This window comes from Engraulis encrasicolus, chromosome 4 (assembly GCF_034702125.1).
Source record: "Engraulis encrasicolus isolate BLACKSEA-1 chromosome 4, IST_EnEncr_1.0, whole genome shotgun sequence".
In the NCBI taxonomy this organism is placed as follows: Eukaryota; Metazoa; Chordata; class Actinopteri; order Clupeiformes; family Engraulidae; genus Engraulis; species Engraulis encrasicolus.
The window spans coordinates 1,785,001-1,807,030 of NC_085860.1; the positions used below are offsets into that span (position 1 = coordinate 1,785,001).

A 22,030-nucleotide genomic window follows, 5' to 3' on the forward strand; every position below is an offset into this window, starting at 1 on the left:
CACACACACACACACACACACACACACACACACACGCACACACACACACATACACAGTGAGCACTCCTATTACTACTAGTAGTAGTAGTAATAGTAGTAGTAGTTGTTGTCATAGTGGTGCTGATAGTAGTAATAGTAAACTATATAAATGATGCAATTAGTAGTAGAAAGAAACACACTAATAACAATCAGGGCTAACACCAAACACTTACCAATAGTTTGACAAGTTTGTATGCAGGCTGTACGGCGTAAAATTTCACATACCTACAGATGAAAGAAAAGTTAAGATATTGAAGTAATTGCTGTTCAGTTTCCCTTTCCCTAGCAAAACAACACAAGGCTGTCTTAAAGCAACACTCGGTAGTGTTCGTATTACATGTAAGTTGCAATTGGTTTCGAGGTGGAATTGCATAGAGAACAATGGAGAAGGGGCTGCACTTCTGAGCTTGGTTAGTGAGGTCATAGGTCATGAAGGGCAGCGCAGCGGATACAGAAGTGCCTTTCACCCCGTTGCACATTGATTAAAACAACACTAAAATGACTTATGGAAATGTTATCTGAAGCTGGAAAAATCCACTTAGTGTTGCTTCAAACCTCCCTTCCCTCCACGCATTATGGTCCCTGTTTCCCTAATGCTGGGATGTACAGTATAGTATAGCCTAGACACAGCATCTTGCCGTCAGATAAAAGGGGATAATATTGATGCTTTCCGCCTACAGAATATAGAAATCCCACTTATGTGTGAGGGGTCATGAAGGCAGGCAAACACAGCTGGGATATCACAAACACACACACACACACAGGCACGCACAGACGCGTGCACACACACACACATGCACGCAAGCATGCAAGCATACACACAAACTAACTTTTCACTTACACATGCACACTGTACAGTATTTTTTATTAAATACAAGCCCACGATTGTGCACTCAGATAGTGATAGCTCAAATAGTTTGAATGAAATAGTTTGTGTAGTTCATAAAAATAGCCATGTATAGTAGTATCGTAACAAATAACAGCAGATGGTGAGACTGAAAGGAAGGAAGGGAAACAGAGAGGGCTACTAATCACTGCTCTAGCCTTCTGCTAATGGAACAGCAGGCTAGGCCATGGAGCTAATCCTACTGTATGCAGGGGCATCCACCATTACTACGCCCACCTAAACCCCCCCTCCCCAGCCCTTCTGGTCCCCCAGGGGCCGGGACTCGTAATCCCAGGGGGGTTATTCCCAGGGGGGAAAGTCCCCGCGTATGTGTACAGTAGTTAGCTTACTATGCTATGAGTCACGGGGGATGAGTGCCCACCCCGCTAAATGGTGTGTATTAGTGTGCACTCATAATGGAAGGTCATGGATAAACATACAACAGAGATATAAACTGATGCACATGTGCAGGGGCACCTGATAGCTCTGTGGTCCGGGACAAAGCCACCAGAAAGCCCCCCTGCAGCCAATATATACAATGTAATGAAGACACAATTCTTCCCCAGCCACCCATCCACACCCCGGGACAACTGATCTCTTTGTCCCCCTTTTTCAGCTTCCCTGCACATGTATATGGATAAAAGGTCAAAATGGCAAAGATGGGGAAGGAAAGAAAAAACACTCACTATTCGGCCTCTGGTTGCACTATTAAAAAGATCATCTTTGGATTTAATGTCGAACCTGCAACAACAACAACATAGTGGTTTAGGAAATGGACAATGGATCAGCTTTACTTCTTGTCTGTATGGTGTGTGTGTGTGTGTGTGTGTGTGTGTGTGTGTGTGTGTGTGTGTGTGTGTGTGTGTGTGTGTGTGTGTGTGTGTGTGTGTGTGTGTGTGTGTGTGTGTGTGTGTGTGTGTGTGTGTGTGTGTGTGTGTGTGCATGAATGCATTCGTGTGTATTTGTGGATTGCGTGCCTATGTGTGCATTTTTGCCCGTGTGTGATATTGTATGGTTGACTGTGTGGATGCATGTGTGCCTGTGTGTGTGTGTGTGTGTGTGTGTGTGTGTGTGTGTGTGTGTGTGCATTCGTGTGTGTGCATTCGTGTGTATTTGTGGATTGCGTGCCTATGTGTGCATTTTTGCCCGTGTGGGATATTGTATGGTTGACTGTGTGGATGCATGTGTGCCTGTGTGTGTGTGTGTGTGTGTGTGTGTGTGTGTGTGTGTGTGTGTGTGTGTGTGTGTGTGTGTGTGTGTGTGTGTGTGTGTGTGTGTGTGTGTGTGTGTGTGTGTGTGTGTGTGTGTGTGTGTGTTTGTGCGTGTGTTCCTTCTTTCCTTTTCCTTTCCTTAATTCCTTCTTTCTTCCATGTTTCCTTTCTTTGTTTTTGCATTTGTTAATCTTGTGAAGCACATTGAGTTGCACCTGTGTATGTGTGTGTGTGTGTGTGTGTGTGTGTGTGTGTGTGTGTGTGTGTGTGTGTGTGTGTGTGTGTGTGTGTGTGTGTGTGTGTGTGTGTGTGTGTGTGTGTGTGTGTGTGTGCAGGGCCGGATTAAGATGGCCCGGGGCCCCTAGGCTACAGGTTGCTGTGGGGCCCCCCAGAAGGCAAATTTCGTACGTAGACAGTGTCATAATTACGAGCTAGAAATTCAGGATAACATGTCTGCCAACTGTTCTCAACACGGTGGATCAATTTTTCAATATTGCATCTTGTCACAATTCTGCAGTCTTTCACTTTTGGGCAATCAGGAGGCCCTTGGCCACTGGCGTGCACAGACATTTTGGGGGGCAGGTCCTGGGGTGATGGTGGGGGGCATGTGGAACTAGCGGCTGCAATAACGGTTCGGTGATTTTTTATTATTTTTAAATCACATTTTAATGAACATTCTACAGTACGCTAAACAAAACATTTCAATTTTTTTAAAATGAGGAGTACTATGTTGGAAAGTTAAAATAATTAGACTACCATGTCAAGTGCATAATTTACCGCATGGACTAAAAAGTGTACTGTCGCTTTAAATGCGTGTCTCCAGCGCAGTGATCAGGAAGCGAATAGCGATTCATTCTAACAGATTCCTTACTTGGAAAACTCTGCATCTCCGGTCATTTTTCCTCCATTAGTACCGATTTTAATTAGTCCATGTGTGTTTCCAAACTGTTAAAACGAATATTAAAGCTTAACTCTCATTTCAAGACGTTGTCAAAAGGATTTAGTCTATTACACGGGTATTGTGAGTGAAAACTGCTACTTTGGGTCGGAGGTTTTATCCGTGTAGGCTACACTTTTCTGGAGGTGTCAAGCACAATCCTCTATAGCAGGGGTCAGGAACCTTTTTGGTGGAGAGAGCCATAAACGGCAAATTTTTTAAAAGAAATTTTCATGAGAGCCATACCATTTTTAAAAAACACTGAATAAAGCATGTATTTCAATAAAGCCCAACAATTTTAGAGTGTACTGTCAAGTTATTGCTTTTATTGATAACAGGTAAGTATTGCTGTCAACTTCATTATGGCGAGGCTCTGGGAGAATATTGTATTTCTTAGATGTAATTTCCTGCATTTTAACACTTTTTAACCTCCCTTGTTCCGTTTCGACTCAATATGGAGCCCGTACTTTTATTTATAAATACAGTAAGATTCCATATTTCAAGGGATGATTGGCAACCCTAGATAAGTAAGAGCCACATACAGTTCCCAAAAGAGCCACATGTGGCTCTAGAGCCATAGGTTCCTGACCCCTGCTCTATAGCCTACCTGTTTCCCCCCACATAAGACATTGCTGTGTGCACCCAAATTTACGCACAACCTTTTTTTTCTCCCTGGCCGTGACCGCTGTTCTGTTCCATGCCGTCTGACACAAATGTGATTTGGTGCGTTGCATAGTTCATCAGGAGGCCAACGTTTCCCAAACATAGGCTACATGAATCCTCTTGCTGTTTCCCAAACATTCTGTTAATCTTTAGACCTGAAACTGTTTGAGCAACTTCTGGATTCATTAAGCTAATATAATGTTTTTTTGCAATCATGTTACACGTGTTAATTGTTGACATTGGCTACCTCTTCTGCGGTAGATTTGATAGGGCCTAAATGCACAATTTGCAAAGTCTCATTATGAAAGCCAGGGCTCTCTTTAGATCACTTCCAAAGTCACACGCAACTTTCAACATCATAAATAGGCTATTGACTGTTACCTGGCTGGAGGGGAGAACGGCATGTGGGGCTGCCCGCCACACTGCTGCCTCTGCAACGCGCTTCCGAATCTGTCAGTTCAAGCGCGCTCACGTTGACAAAGGGAGCGATGTGTGCCGTTGGAGGGGGCATGAGGCATTTTGGGGCATTATTATCACGCGATTTTAATTGACAATTATGTCTAAATGATGATGGGAACACCGAATACAGCGTTAACCCTACATTTAAGGAATAAAATAATTAAAAATAAAAATAATAAAAATGCCCAAGCAACACCACGTGTCTATCTGTGCACGCCTATGCCCTTGGCAGGTGGGGGCCCCTAGGCTGCAGCCATATCTAGCCTGTGCGTTAATCCGGCCCTGTGTGTGTGTGTGTGTGTGTGTGTGTGTGTGTGTGTGTGTGTGTGTGTGTGTGTGTGTGTGTGTGTGTGTGTGTGTGTGTGTGTGTGTGTGCGTGCGTGCGTGCGTGTGTGTGTGTGTGTGTGTGTGTGTGTGTGCGTGTGTGTGTGCACTTGTGTGTATTACTGTGTGTGTGTTACTCACAGGTGTATCTGGTCCCTGTTAAAAGGCTGCCTGAGCACTTTGTTGGTGGGGTCCTCTCCCATGGTGACGCCAGGCAGACAGGGGTCCAGTATCTTTTGCCACAGGCCAGCCATCTTGGCCGAGATGCCCGTCTTCTCTCTGAGCTTGTACATCTGCAACACACGATGAGAATAAGACAGACAATCCACTAAAAGCAAACAAATCCATACAGTGGCGTGCACAGATATTTTTGGGGGTAGGTGCGTGGGGGGGACTTCTGGCTGCCTTACTAGACCAGAGGCTATATATTATATATATTATATTATATCTGGGCATTATTGTCACATGCTTTTGGTCATGAGACATTTGTAGCTGATCATGTCAACATGGATCAGAGTACATTGTGACAAAGAAAAACTTTCAAAAAAGACTATTTTTGCCCTCTTGTGCAAAGGGGCAGGTGCTATAGCACCACCTCATCCCTATCTGTGCACGCCTATGAATCCATACAATTAAAAAAAATAATTAAAAAATCCATAATACAATAGTGGCACTGGCTGTCATTGTGCCGCCCTGACGTGTGCTACTGCTGAAACGGCACTGACCATGATTACATGATTCAGATATGCAGAAACTGAAAAATATGCAAAAACCTCTAAACTATTTTTCTTTTTTCAAGGGTTTCATATTGTTTTTTTGGAGACAGTACTGCTTTTGTGTGTCCAAGCATTGAAAATAAATCAGGATCAGTTACAGTAGCACAAACAAGCAAGATGCCTGGATGGCCTCTTGGTTTAGTGAGTGCATTGCGTGAGATGGGTTGTGAAAGGGTCAAGGTTAGGAGGCAGCTCATTTTCGATCAAAAGCCATAGCCTCTTACTACATGCAGGCCCATTGATGGGATTATTTACTCTTTGCTGAAAAAAAGTAACTACGTAGTAACATCATTGCTTTGATGGTTTATATGTCATTACTGAGAGTCAAATAGTAAAGGAACAGTTCACCTCATTTTATTGCTCATATGTAGTTAAGCCCTGGTAAAACATAATAGAGCTCGCAAGTGCCATAGAGTTCCAGTATCTCTTGTTAGCATTTCAGGACTTCCTGGTTCCCTTTCGCGAGAATGAATGGGATGGATGAATGGATGAATGGGGACTCAAATAAGGTATGTGTGCAAACACGCTATTAGCTAACCCCCGCAAACTGACGAGGGTATTAGAAATAGGCAGTAGCGATGACATGATTGACCATTCTTGTGTCAAACGCCGACATAATATAATGTTGCCATCACATGCTAAACCCGGAAAACTGGCAGACTACAGGAGGGAGATTTCACGAGCTGTGTCCATGGTAGAGATGCACAGGATCCAAGATCCGGTTCTGGATCCGGCAAGATAATAGGGTTTTTCACAGGGTCCGGATCCGGCAGGATCTTAAGTAGTGGATCCGGTATCCGGTATCCGGCAGTTACCTAAAAATCAGGATCTGGTGCATCACTAGCCTAGGTTTTTAAGTCAGTCTTTCACAACCCCAATTGCCGCATGGAGTGACAGAACTTTGGAGGCGGCCAGTGCAGGCAGTGTGGCAGTAAGCCAATGAGTCTAAAAAATTGTTTGAGCCAACGTATAAAAAGGCCCCACGTGTGCGAGTAGGCTGTGTTTCAAAACTTTCGTAGGATCCGGTATCCGGTTCCGGATCCGGCAGGATCTTAAACAGTGGATCCGGTATCCAGCAGGATCCTAAAAGTCAGGATATATATAAGGTGGTATGAAAGGCAAATGTATGTGTGTGTGTGTGTGTGTGTGTGGGGGGGGGGGGGGGGGGGGGGGGGGGGCTGGGGTCAAGTGCGCGCGCACATCAGGGTCTGTCCCACATTGTCCCTCCGAAGCATACCCCTTGTCCCACCTTGGACTTATTAGCAGGTGGTCACCCTATGGATACGGCTTGTGAAATATCCCTCTTATAGTCTGCCAGTTTTCCGGGTTACGTATGTGATAGCAACATCGTATTTATGTTGGCGTTTGACACAAGAATGGTCATTCAATCATGTCATCCCTACAGCCTATTTACCCTCGTCAGTTTGCGGGGGTTCGCTAATCGCGCGATTGCACACACACCTTATTTGAGCAGGTCCCCATTAATTTTTAATCGCAAAGGGAACCGGAACTTAGTGTTGCCAGATGTGACTGATCAAATCCCGCCCAAAAGGTTATCAAAATACGCGAAATTATGCCCAATTTCAACAAATTACATTGAATAATGGGCATACAATAGCAGAAAAACGCCAAAGGGTCAATTTTCCCGTTTTTACCCGCAGACGGCCATTGCAAATTGGGCGGGTAACCGCCCAATCTGGCAAAACTAACAAGTTAATACTTGATTCTCTATGGTACTTAAGAGCTCTATAATAGGCCCTACATTGGATTTGTTTCTCTCTACTGTATGTGTTTGCATTACATAGCGTAACAGTATAAAGTGTAGCAATGGAAATCTATCGAACCAAACAAAACATCCTCAAATGTACTTATAAACCTCTTTAAAATTAATTTAAAATTCACCAGAGTGCAAAACGGCTATTTAATTCTGTTCAGTGCTTAGAAATAGTGCAAATATGTGAACATCAAAAAAGGTGGACTGTTCTGACTGGACTGATTAAGACTCCATCATTACAATTTTAGTAGCAAACAACAAGCTTGTAATAGGGGCATTGCATGGTGGGGGGGCAGTCCTAAACTAGAGGGGTTCTTGCATAGGTGGTGGTAGACAGGGGCCAGGGTGGGCCAGTGGTGCTTGGTAGTAGCCTTAGCAAGTCATTTGGATCATCTGGGATTCTGAAGTGAGGTGAGGTTCGTGGATATGAGAGGATGTGGGGTGACACATGGATGAGGACTTAGGCGCCACAGTGACAGCTTAAGAGGAGGTCAGACTGAGACACCAGGGGGTCAGAGACAACAGGAGGTGAGAGACACCAGGGACTCTCTCGGGCAATGCTGCATGAGACCATGAGGCCAGACAAGGGTCATGGTCAAAGCAGCAAGGAACGGTTAAGATGGCTGAATATAGTAGGGACAAACAGAGGAGGGTGATATCATTCTCATTCTTCCTGTCCACACACACACGCACACGCGCACACACACGCACACACACACACACACACACACGCACACGCAAACGCGCACACACACGCACTCACACGCGCACACATACGCGCGCACACACGCGCGCACACACCTTCTTGGTGGGAACTCTGATCTTCATCCTCTCTGCCTCCCTGCTCAGCACGGCCCATGGCACATGAAGTCGCGTGAAGCGCACCGTCCTGGGCTGCATAGAGGAAAGATTCAAGATTAATGATTCATTTTTATGGTCTTTTCTGTACATGATATATCTACGATACATTTTGAAATACGGTCTGTTATGGCCTAATGGGCCCCCAAGCTCATGGATGGTGAGTAACAGTTTACACTTTGCTGTAGAAGTGGCAAATTTCGTTCACTCCTTTGAAATGTCGCTACCTCCTAGAGTGGGTGATCTCATCAGCCTGAACATTCCACTATTATTTTCTATGGACACAAAAAGTTGTATAAAATCGACAATATCGAGAGAAAAAAAAACGAGGTATGGACGATGGACGTACAATGTAAGTCAAACCAGGCCGGCCAAACCAGGCCGGTCGTTTTAAGAGTGTCTCTGTCTTGAGGAGCCCATGCGTTTTAAGGTTTCCACAAATTTTCCTGACTTATGGAAAATAAGCAAACAATCAATAAACAGGACTTAAGAGATTACAGTGGGGCAAGTCCACTTCACAAAAGCCATATAAATAATAAGAAAGTCAGATGGATATGCAGAATCAACCGGATGGAAATGAAGGTGTCAAGTAGATTACCCATAATACACATAATGTCCATATGAACATTCCGAGACACAAATACACATAGCAGACATTAGGACAGGTTAAAGTCAAGCGAAAAAAGGCAATAGTGTAAACATATACTGGGAGATGAGGCAAACAGAAAGAGTAACATGACCAAGAAGTAATGAGTGTTGACAACAAGTAGTAAGTCTCTGATGTAATTGTCACAAAGTGATCGATTTCCTGGTCACATTGTTGAAGGATTGGCCTTAGAGGTCCTCTCCCAAGTTAAATACGTAGATTCGATTTCCGCATCAGTATTATAACGGAGGAAATTTGACAGAGGAGCTGAAGAAATGTATTCAAGCAACAGTGCAAAAAGAGAAGTCTGGTTGCCACAGAATTAAACTGTTTCGCCATGCCACCATGCACTGTCGACAGGGCCGCGTTATCCTATGGTGCAACCGGTGCTACAGCACCGGGCCCCGCCACTAGAGGGGGCCCCGGACGTCGTGAGATTGAAAAATATGAAACGATATTTTGAGACAATCAATTGTACTTTTGACGCATTTCGCCATCCGTAGGCAAGCAGAGGCGCATATGCATATCTTGTCACCAGGCTAGACAGGCAGCTTGGGCCCCCCAAGACTGTAGCTGGGGAACAGTAGTGGCAGTTTGTTACAAGTGTTCTTTCTTTTTAATTTTCGCTTGGCCTCCCTACTGAGCCTAGAATCGCCTCTGCATGCACGCAGGAATCGGAGGTCGGAATCATTTCAGTCAGATTTCTCTGGTTGTGTGCCACCAGTGAAAACGGTGGTCAATAATTTTATAGTTTTTTGATGATGGTGTCTAAAAAAGATGTGAGAAACTCGGCGTCAGCACTTGCTTCAGATTGTACGGATAAACTTCAGCCCGGCATGGATTAACGCATTGAAGAGAAGGTTGGCAACGTTATCCATTTTTGTAATGTCAGTGTTCTAATCGCTTTTTGTAATTGTTGCATAGCGATCATGGACTTGTGCAATCATGTAGGCCTAAGCTAAGCAAACAGAGCACAGCACACCAACCTAACTTTATCTTATTCTATTGTTAAAACATGGGGAAATAAATCACGCACCCAACTGCATTCGCGAAACAAAAGTCTTGCATGGCGCGGCGAGGACCACTTCTGAGGTGTTTTTTTAGAAGTGTTCACAATAATGCTACGTAGCAAGTGCGCCAACCAGCACTCACAGTTCTGACAGTCTGACAACAACAGGGCAAGCCAATCTATTGAACACTAAAATGATATAGGCTAGTCGCATTTTCCTAAAGCAATGTTATGGCCATTTCCCTAAAGCACTGTAGGCTAATAGGTCTAATGTCGATGCTCTGTCAGCGTATATCTTTGCGTTCGGCTTTGTGTTCAGTTAAAACATGCCTGGGTAGGCCTACCACTCGCGGATTGTTCAGTTAGCAAGTGGCTCTTATCTGGGAGGGAAAAAAACTTGCGTGATACATCCACATCCACATCTAAACATTTGGCCTACGAGTTTGCACCGTAATCTACTGTAATGATTGCACACTATTGCATTTCAATGCACCATCTAGATGAAAACCGCTGACTTCTTAATTGGTAGCCTATATGGTACATTTTGAGGGGATCTCGTGACAGCTTCACTTTGCTGTGGTTCGCTGCTAAGGGGATTCCCCTTCCTCGCGTCAAGCGACAGCTGAGTAGGCTACTTTCCTTTGACAGACAGCCAGTCTTTCCCAGGCCATTGGAAGTTACATTAATTAACACGTGTTTCCCACGACGGTTTCGATTCGACAAATTGGTCGGCAACGTAGCAAAAATAAGAGACTTTTGGTTGTGCTTATGTTTGGTAGTTCTAGCTGAGCCGACGTTTACTCTGCTAAACGTAGTGCACAGAATCTCCTCCCTGTCAGCTGGCTAGGCTTCCAATGGCTTGCGTTGCGACTGGTGAACTCAGCAGGGGGTTTCGCGCACCCTTTTTTTGTGTTGGAGTAGAACGTGTAGCCTGGGTTGTTTCATGCGTTTTGAATAGGCTATGGCTCATTATAATGTGGTGTAGGGGCCCCGGATTGCATCTGCACCGGGCCTCGGCGAGGGTTAACGCGGCCCTGGCTGTGGAGTGCCATGCACGACACACACCATGACAAAAAATGGGACTTGCAGTTTTACACAAATCCTCCACTTACACTCCAACATGCACCTGTGAATAGTGCACACACTACGTAAGATTTCAAATCCTCCAGCTAATCTTACACTTCCTGGGTAAGCCTGTCATAGGTCACCCATTCCTCTCCAACTTCGCTTATTTGTAAGTGTAAGTGAACTCTGTGTGCTGTGTATGTGAGAGGGTGTGTGCTTGTGCAGTTGCATAAGTCTGTGTGTGTGTGTGTGCTGTTGTTGTTGTTGTCCCAAGGACTGTGCTTATTTTCTTGCATGTGTGTGTGTGTGTGTGTGTGTGTGTGTGTGTGTGTGTGTGTGTGTGTGTGTGTGTGTGTGTGTGTGTGTGTGTGTGTGTGTGTGTGTGTGCAAACGCATCTGTGTGCGCGTGCGTGCGCACATGGGTGTGTGCAACATGCCCGCATGCTGTTTGTGTGTCAATCTGTCAGCATCAAAGTCTCCCCTCCTGTCCAGATGTTGCCTTGCTTTATCTGAAACAGAGATAGTGATGCTGCAACCCCCATTAACCTCCCTGAGTCAAAGCAAGTTCATACAATACCACCTACCACACATTCCCTTGTTTCTGCCTAAGCCAGCTAGGGACAGTGCATCATCAAGGCATCACGGGGTGCATCCGTCAACCCACTCAGAGCCACGTAAGGACATACAGCGCACCCTGAACAACAGGACAGGAGGAGGGTGGAATGAGATTGTGGGTACTCTCTGACCACAACACCATCCATCAGCCTCCCTACCTACGTCAGCTCAGAGACACCTTAGGACACACCCCACATGCTGCACATGCTGAACACCTGCTCCCTGTACTGAACAATCTCATATTGTTGACACTACTGTGATCATGTGACCATCACTCAGGTTGTGGGTACATTTTGACAGCCATGTCATGTGGATACCATTTCTACCCTTGCCACTCTCTGATTGGAGCCCAAGATCTGAAACCCTCGCCGAGGGATAGAATCCATGCTGTCTTTCAGATTGGAACAATTGTCCAAAGCAGCATGGGATTTGTAGACATGCTGTACCTTATATGCTCTCAACTCAAAGCCCCCTAGGGACAGTCACTATAGCTGTGGGTACGCTCTGATTGCCACGCCATTTACAATCTTAGACTGTCATGAATACAAACTCTCTGACCACAACACCATCCATCAGCCTCCCTACCTATCTCAGCTCAGAGCCACCTTAGGACACACCCCACACGCTGAACATTACATTTTTACATTACATTTCACTTAGCTGACGCTTTCATTTGTTCAAAGCAACTTACAACCATTATTTTTCAGGGTATTGGTTACAGTCCCTAGAGCAATGTGGGGTTAGGTGCCTTGCTCAAGGAGGTGTATGGAGAGGTCAGGGAGGATTTGAACCGGCAACCCCTAGATTGAAAGACCAACTATCTAACCACTAGGCCACGGCTGCCCCATGCTGAACGTGCTGAACACCTGCTCCCTGTACTGAACAATCTAATATTTTTGACACTACTGTGACCATGTGACCATCACTCCGGTTGTGAGTACATTTTGACAGACATGCCATGTGGATACCATTCTACCCTTGCCGCTGTCTGTTTGGAGCCCAAGATCTGGAACCCTCGTCGAGGGATAGAATCCATGCTGTCTTTCAGATCGGAACAATTGTCCAAAGTAGCATGGGATTTGTAGACATGCTGTAACTAATATGCTCTCTATCAGCATAGATATTTCAACTCAAAGCCCCCTAGGGACAGACACTACATCTATGGTGGTCACTAGAGCCGTGGGTACGCTCTGATTGCCACGCCAGCCATCAGCCTATCAACCCTTTGCTTAGAGCAGTGTTTCTCAAACTTTTTCAGACTGAGGACCACTTTGGACCACCTAAATATGTTCAGGGACCACCTGTCAACTGAATTGACAGTTGATGGGTGCTAAATTGACACTGCTAATTACTAAAATGCTATGTTTAGCATTGTAATGATGTTACAAATATAGCTAGCTTGTCTTGGTAAAATAGAAATTCCCTCACGGACCACCTGAGCTCTGTCACGGACCAGTAGTGGTCCCCGGACCACACTTTGAGAATCGCTGGCTTAGAGTCACATAATGACAGACACATCAAATCATGGGCCAACACTGCTACTGTAAAACATTGCACCCATTTAAATATAAAGAAGAAACTTGCCCTGCTGTCTTAAGTTTGACAGTTAACTCAACTTGAGAAAGCCTTGAGTTGAGGTAAGCCTTGAGTTAAGTTACTTAGACTTATACTTAGACTTGACCTCTTTATTGTTCATTAAACTTGCACGAAATGGAAAATCACTCAAGGCAACTTAAGGTCGCGGGGGAACTTCCTTTTTACGTTTAACTCAGTGTTTTTCAACACTGGGGTAGGGACCCCATGGGTCGGCAAGAATGTATATGGGGTCGCTTGGAATGTCTGAATGTGTGTGAAAAAAGAATACTGCTAAATATTACTAATTAATATAACATAACAATATTCTCTTTGAAACACCATGTACAATCTTGGACTGTCATGAATACGTATACCCTACAACTTGTGTTTTAATTTTTCTCGTGAAAAAATGTGTATGGGGTCCCCAGAAATTTGGGATGTCAAAATGGGGTCTCAAGATTGGGTCAATATATAGTGTTGAGGTAACACTGCATTTCTTTACAGTGTACCCCTGCTCAGGGCCACCTACAGTAAGGACATCACACCTAGAGGAAACCATGCTCAACATATTCATAAACAAACACACTAGGTGCAAAATTACACTATGTGGCCATCGCTAAGGTTGTAGGCAAATTGGAATTTGCTACTGGGGGGGAGGAGTAGTCCTTTCTTGATTTCTTAGACAGCCCTGGCCCAGTTTAAACACTGATTGTGTGTGTGTGCTCTGAATGCGATGCCATCCGTCAGCTTACATACTCCTACTCAGAGACCTACAGTAGGCTAAAGGCATTATTGAGACCAGCAGCACAACACATGACTATGAGATGAGATGACAACACTCACAAACACTATATGTGACATCACACAGTTCAAAATGTTTATTCAATACTTAGAGGGTACTCTGGAACAAATTACAATCTAAATCGACTCTTTACGATTTGAATTAGCACTGCAAATGTGGTGCGGTCATCCAGGGCCGCTGACAGATTTCGATGGGCCCAGGACAAAATCATCTGAAAGGGACCCCCCACCCAATACATACAATGTAATTTGGAGCCACTTCTGGGCCCCCTATCTCCCTGGGCCCAGGACAACATAGCTGTTTGTCGCCCCCTGTCGGCGGGCCTGCGGCCATCATTGGGGTTGTAACTTGTGGGTATGCTGCTCTGACTGCTGTGCCATCCATCAGCCTTCCTATCCCTGTTCAGAGCCACCCGAGGACTCCACATCATGACCACATCAACAAATCGGCCTGGTACCAACACACCAAGAGGGGACACAAAGCAGGGTCTCTTTCACCTCTCGAGCCACAAGACCACACCACAAGAGGGATATGAGGAAGTTGACATTTATCTGCTGGGGTAACTAATTTTTTTTTCTGAAACTACGTAGGCCTATGCAGTCGTGTCGACTGCTAAAGGTATATCCCCGAAACTCGATGCGTCCAGTCCCCAATCATTCCAACCACTCCCGTCCACCTATTTATAAACGTAACTTATATATTAAAGATAGATCAGTGCCCTGCATAGGCTTAAAACCAAACAATTATAATGAAAACAAACCTTAAAAAATGGGGCAAATCACTACACCATCAGAACCCGGAGGCTTTGGGCCTAACAAAAATGCAGCCACCTTGAATTCAGCCATCTTGAAAGTGTTGACCTCCAAAATCTAATCAGTTCATGAACCTATTAACACACAGAATCTGGGCCATCACATCCAGCATCACACCAACAGCTGCATCCTGCACCACTAGTCTTTCTCCAAAAGACATTTGTAAGTATGACAGATTCTGACATATGTGACTATCATGATTGAAAAGGCAATGCTGTGCAGTTCACGTAAAATGTGATATGAAATACTTACTAAATAAATAGGCCTAGATGATTTAAGGTATGTAAAGCCTTAAAATGTACATTTGCCCTCCCTCTAGAGACATCTAGAGAAGGGGTGCAGCCTGCCAGATGGTTCAATCCGGCCCCAGACTTGTAGTGAAAAAATAACTAAGAATGTCAAAATAAGAAGTATATCTATAGCCCCTTACAAAATTTGCTCCAGTTGAGATTTCAGGTTTTACTACTTGAGAACAAATGTCTTTTTTGGTTGCCATTTGCGGTTACTGTCCTGATATACCCGCTGTCATCCATCTCGAGATGATTGACTGACAATGTGACTCCAATATGAAGCAGAAATTTGTGATATTTCATAATTACATTACTGGTCTGGCCCACTTGTGATCAAATAGGCTGTCTATGAACTGAAATGAGTTTTAAATGAGACTCCCCTGATCTAGTCCGTCTGCTAAGTCCCTTTCGGCACAATTAAACCCCCCCATAAAAGCAACAATAAACACAAAAAATGTTCTGCTGTCAATGAAGAGGTCAATGAACCACTGCAATATTTTTTGTGCCTGCTCATATATAAATCCTTAAAAGTTATTCATGGTCATCGCAAATGTCGCCCCCGGGAATTTTAATCTATGATGATAGGAGTCTGTGACGTACAGTAATCTCGATTGTACATTAAAACAATGGGTGTAACAACCAGGGTGTAATGTCAGCAAGCAGAGGTGTTAAACACATTACATTTTCTGTTTCATTAAGTTACTTTTGTGAAGTGTCCTTTAAAGTAATACTGAGTTTTCTGGACCATCAACATTTCCAAAACAAGAGCAATCAGACATGGTAACCTGGCCACCTGCCCAATGCTAGATGCACATGCTGTGCTTTTGGTGACACCTACTGTACTCTACTCTACCAACAGGCGCCTCAAAACACAGTGGGCAGACACACAGACAGACAGACAGACAGACACACAGACACACAGACAGACAGACAGACAGACAGACAGACAGACAGACAGACAGACAGACAGACAGACAGACAGACAGACAGACAGACAGACAGGGCTATTGCAGTGCCTGTCTCAACAGCCTCTGGTGGCTCAGGTAATCATTTCAGTGATTAGATAGATTATTGTAGTTGCTGGAATTGAACATGACAATGTCATCTGCATATTTGGAAAAAGTTGACAGAGTGGTGGTAATTGCCACATTACAAAGGAAATTGGCCAGGTTGATGGCATCCTAAATAAATACATTAGCAAACTGATAAGTATCCATCAGTGGTGATCTGCACGCCACTGTCACTGAGGTCATTGGACATGTCACTGAAATCGCTGAGACCTGCTGTTTTAGCTGACTTATGGACACACACACACACACACACACACACACACACACACACACACACACACACACACACACACACACACACACACACACACACACACACACACACACACACACACACACACACACACACATGACTGTTCTCAAACATGTGGAATGTAAGTGTGTGGGATAACTGATGTAGAGGGTACCTGGTGGTCAAAAATGCCATTCAATTCAGTAAGCCTGTCTAGAAGGCCTGAGGTCTCCTCTGGTGGTCAAGAATGAACTAACCAGTTGTATGTTGTACATCCTGAAAATCACGCCAACGTCCAAAAGCAGCACACAAAAACATGGCCTGCTTGGCGGGGGTGAATATTGAGGTGTCTTACGGATTTGGGTAGAATATACACTGCTGCTTCATGAGGATCTAAGCACAGCAGCCTTTCCCATAGTGAAGTTAACCTTGCCATGTTGAAGCAGAAATGGCCTATTCCGCTGGTGGCCCCATTCCGACATTGCAAGAAAGACTCAACTACATCATAACATCATTGCTATGACATTATCGGGTGCCTTAAGTAACAGATTAAGACTTCACCATTACAAGTTTGGGGACAATAAGGATCTGTGCAAAGGGGTTAAGAATCTATTCTACCTTTAAAAAACATTTGTGCATTTTGCACTATAATGCTGAAATTGTTGCCTGGAAGTTGTCTTCATTGAAACCTAGAAACCCTCGCTGAAATCTTCATATGAGTTTGGCAACCCAAACACAGAATTTGTATAGAGTGCAAGACATATTATTAGACAAACAAAAGCTTGTTTCAGAATGAAGAATGGAGTGCTTCCTGGAACTGTCTAGTTTTTAAAGATGGTGCTCTTTGGTGACAGGCTTGGTTGATTTCAAAAAAGTTTTAGAAATACCAAGGCACTCATCTTCTTTGTAATTAAAACGCCTTTATTTTGTTGGGCATAGCATGATTAAAATACTTCGACGCGTTTCTGCATGAAGCCTTCGTCAGGAAGTGAGCTCATGCTGAAACACGTCTAAGTATTTTAATCATGCTATGCCCAACAAAATAAAGGCATTTTAATTACAAAGAAGATGAGTGCCTTGGTATTTCTAAAACTTTTTTGAAAACAAAAGCTTGTACTGTAGTTTGTTCACAGATCCACCATATATGCAGATACAAAACCAACTTTCTACCAAGCTTTAGTTGGTATTTCAAATAGATCAGATCAACCCTCCCGCACGAGAGCATGAATAGATGGTTCCCAGATTACGTATATCTCACTTGTGATATAGTCTAGCAATAACCAGGCTAGTAAAACAGTAGGCTATCTATGGTTTAATAGAGCCATTGGCAGTCGTTTGGCACTGATGATGGTCTGAAGGACCGAAAACGTTTTGCACTTCACTGGGTAGCACTTTCTTTATTAGTGCATCGGCATCAGTGGTGTGCAAGTTCCTCCTTGCTGCTTCATTGGATTACTTTGTGGAACCTACGCACCCTCCCGGCTACAAACCTAAAGGCGCGACACCCCTTTGGAGTATTTAGTAGAGTCATGCCATGCCAAGCCACTGGTATATATCCTGCATATACGATTTCTTCGATTGTAGTGAGACGGCAATCCACATTAAAATCCTTTGTGTTACAATAACGTAAAATACTAGCTTTGCTAGCTTTGCTATGTAAGCAGCCAATGGTGTAGCCCTGGTGCAGCCCTGCAACTCCTGTAGCAGACGCTAGTAAGAAGGCAAAGAGCGTGTCCAAAATCCTGAGTGTCTTAATCTCTGATCCCCTGTTGTGAGCTCTGTGATTTAAAGACAGACTTCCGTCAAGCAGCCTATCTACCAAGCACACAGAGGTCGAGCACTGGGTGCACTTCAGTAGCTGACCTCATGTGAATCTCATATGCAGTTGCTACCAATAGGGAGGCTATAAAAGTCATTCATCTAAGGACTTGCAGACAGACACATAGACACACAGAGGCATATACTACATGCACACGCACACGCACGCACACACACACACACACACACACACACACACACACACACACACACACACACACACACACACACACACACACACACACACACACACACACACACACACACACACACACACACACACACACACACACACACACACACACACACACTATCAGTCATGAGGATCAGCCATAATCTGACTTTTGGCAGGAGACAGAAGCTATTTGATGGTCTAATCCAGAATCTCACTACTTTTGAGGGTTAGTTGAAACATACCAATGCAGTCCCCTCCGACGGCCAGAGGTATATCCCCAAAACACCATAAACCTCAGATTAGCACACAAAGCTACTGCCATCTTGACTGCTTGAGGCATCCAAAATGTGATCTGTTCATGTACTTATTATAGAGTGTAAGCACGCAAATTTGGTACAACTCTGTCACCCTGTTCAAAATCCCACCAACAAAAAAATCGACTTTCATCTTGAAAGTCACCCATCTTGAAATTGTTGGCTTCCAGAATTTAATCAACGTCTGTGTCTATTATAGATTGTAAGCACACAAGTCAAGATTTGGTGCAAATCTGTCCACCCATTCAAACTCTTGGTCTGCAAAATATTATATATATATATATATATATATATATATATATATATATATATATATATATTATATATCTGCCTGTTATGAAGTGTTGGCACACAAGATTTGGTGCAAATCCATGCTCCCGTTAAAAAGTTATGGGCCAATCAAAAAGTGGGCCATCTTGAAAACCAAGGCCTGTCCAAGGCAAATCTGTTCATCTACCAATTTTCCAACATTAGCACACACAATTTGGTGCAAATCCTTTACAGCGGCTGTGGCGCCGGTCAGACAAAAAACCCAATATCCCAGATGAAGCATGTTGCTAGGATATCATCATCACATCAGCATCATCATCACATCACATCACATTTAGCTGATACTTTTTTATCCAGAGCGACTTACGTTTACTATTTCTCAGGGTGTTGGTTACAGTCCCTGAAGCAATGTGGAGTTAGGTGCCTTGCTCAAAGGCACTTCAGCCATGGATTCAGGTGTAGGGAGAGGTCAGGTGGGATTCGAACCAACAACCCCCAGATTGAAAGACCAACTCCTTAACCATTAGGCCACAGCTGCCCCGGATATACTAAATACACTGAGGTATTGTCATTTCCATTTATTAGAGTTATTTTCCAATAATGTGCTGACTATTGTGACAACAAAGATCATTGTAATTTAGTTTGCCCAATACCACTACGTAACCTGCATCTATCACATAGTACCTCCGCTTGGTATTGGAAGATACTAACAATCAGACCACTCATTCTGATGTTGTGGAAACCGAAAATAATTGCCTCACTACAGAAGACCCATATCAAATCAAGTTGGTTAATTAAGGCATCCAGTCAGCATGTTCTATCTCCGATTCTGTACTTCACACTGATTAGCCTGCCCAGTCTTCAATTCCATCAATTCAAAAGCCCTATGGACAATTACTACTGCTGTACAAAGGCAGAGTGCAGTAACTACAGATTTTATCAAAATTAAGTTTAGAATGAAAGTGGTCTTCATTACACCTGCTTTATCTTGTGACAAGGTCTTATGGTCCAACTGTGTCCCATTTCAGAGATATTGCTATGTCAAATTTGCATTGACTACAATGTCCGAACTTTGAAGGCTTTGATGACCTTTTTATGGTTGTTCTGTCTGATTGCATTTGTTATACGTTTGCACACCCTTTCCTGTGAATGTTTACATCTTATGGTCAGTAAAAATATGATAAAATGCAATTATTTGAGGGGTATTACAGTTTGTAGGTAAACACACTGTGCTCATTAATGTGATTCTAGTGAAGACCATATTTCATGACCAATTTAAGTTAAAGGGTGTACACAAAGGGTGTACAAATGTATTCCTCCGGCTGTAAGTGATTGAGAGAGTTGTCTTACCTCTTTGTCAGTTTCGATCTCCAGCCCCTCTTTCAAGAGTCCTGCCTCGAACTCCTGTCTGATTAGGGCCTTCTCGACCTCCGACAGTTCCTTGTTGAGCTCTATGTCCACCTCCCCCAGCTCCACCTCCGCTGCACTGCGCCGGCGTGCCGTCGGCAGCGGGATGGATCCGTTGGACAGGATGGACAGGCGGTGCTGGGAGCCGCGCCTCTTGCAGTGGTACACCAGCACGTAGTCCACACGCCGCACTCCATCGCTGAAGAACACGCCTCCGCGACTGCCCGAATTCTGTTCCTATACACAGTGCACACACAAGACATAAACTTAGCCTTTTTGTTTCTTAGTTCTTACTCTGTCTCTCTCATGAGTGCTGCAAACTCCAGTACAACAAATGATCAGGAAGTTCTCTCCCGGCACACACACACACGTCACGTGCACGCACGCACGCACGCACGCACGCACGCACGCACGCACGCACGCACGCACGCACGCACGCACGCACACACGCACGCACACACACACAACATAGGCTTCGATCTTTTTTTAGACCCTCCTGATCGCTGTAAACTGAAGCAAAAATTCTTCATTGACAACAGAACATTTAGAAAGTTCAGTAGTTGGGGTTGCTGTGGCGCAGCACACTAAGGCTTATACAGTATGGGTCACTGGCCATGGGGATCCAGGTTTGAGTCCAGTTTGGGTCATTTCCCAACCCTACATTCCAACCCTTCCCCATCTCTTTCTACCTATTGTTTCCTCTCTGTCCGTCACTGTCCAGTCCAATAAAGATTCATAAAGCCAAAGTAAAATATTCCAGAAAAAAAATTCAAAAGTGACTGGGCAAACAACAATCTGTGGTGGACTGCAGGGCTTACGCATGGACACACATACTACCAGACACTGGGAGAACGGTACGCCTACAAGTGGAGGAAAAAGAAGTTCCTCACAGAACATATCCCCACAGAAAGACCAATGCTGGGTACAACTTTTTTAGTTGCCAATAAAGTCCATCTTAATAACTGTATCTGAATACAAAATTACCCTACAATATTTAGTGTTAAAGGACTGAGTCAATGTTTCTTTTCAAAGGCCCTTACGTGACATAATAGTGGTCACTTTGAGATGACAGGAGGTAAGAGACACCCTGCCAAGCCCTTGCCTAATTAAACAATTACCTATTTAACCTGACGCACACTAGTAGGTTTGTGGGAGGTGACAAAGGGATGGCTTCGTGCTACTGAAGTCGGTTCTATAGTCAGACTGCCTTCTGATGGGCAAGAAGTTTGAATGTATGATAAGACAAAGTGTTATATAGCCATTATAGTTGCTGTGTGTATGGTGTACCATGTACAGTAAACAATATAGTGTTCCATACATGATAGATATAACAGAGAAATAATCCTCTAAATAATCCAGAAACCACATAAAACAACTAAAATTAAGTCTAATTAATTCCCCACCTCTACCATGACACAAATGGGGTTTATTGTTAGAAGTATTTGCAGAGCAATATAAGACGGACAACTCTCTTACATCACAAACTGGCACTGTAAATGCCAGACAGTCAATTTATATACAGTCATTGTAGGATGTCCCTGAAAGTTTGTGGGTCTGTGGATTAGGTGAATATGTTGTTGCTGATGTTTGGGTTGCTTCACGTGAGCAGGAGGCAAGGCTAGACTGTTGGAGTAGGAGGAGAGTATCCTTGAAGGAACATACGGCTTTAGCATACCGTTAGCCTTCAGATAAGCTGGGGAAGTTCCTGAGGTAGACTACTGTAGTTTCTCTATAGGCAAGGGTCAGGATTTCCGGTAGAAACAAAGAGCAGGTAAGAGAGAGAGACAGAGATATAGCAGCACAGAGGCCAGGGAAGCTGCTCATTAGACTAGCACCACTCGGTTCAGTGAAAGTCAAGGACAGGGCTCTGACTGGTTAAAGGCTAATCTCTTCCCCTTCCCTCTGCGAGAGGCAAGGGCCCACAGACAGTCGACTGAGTAACTGCCTCATAGGATTACACAGCGTAGCGTGGCCTGATCATGTGCAGGAGAATGTGCCTCCTT

General features: G+C 44.2%; 1 protein-coding gene across 1 annotated transcript in view; it reads right to left on the bottom strand.

The window, feature by feature from the left end:
• Positions 1-22,030, bottom strand: part of ano2a (anoctamin 2a) — a 56,791-nt gene that overhangs the window by 29,639 nt on the left and 5,122 nt on the right. Inside the window, exons 3-7 of the mRNA XM_063196321.1 lie at positions 19,971-20,264; positions 7,871-7,963; positions 4,661-4,812; positions 1,612-1,666; positions 213-264 (exon numbers count right to left, since the gene is read on the bottom strand). Coding sequence (XP_063052391.1) covers positions 213-264; positions 1,612-1,666; positions 4,661-4,812; positions 7,871-7,963; positions 19,971-20,264 — 646 coding nt within the window. The remainder of the gene's footprint in view (positions 1-212; positions 265-1,611; positions 1,667-4,660; positions 4,813-7,870; positions 7,964-19,970; positions 20,265-22,030) is intronic.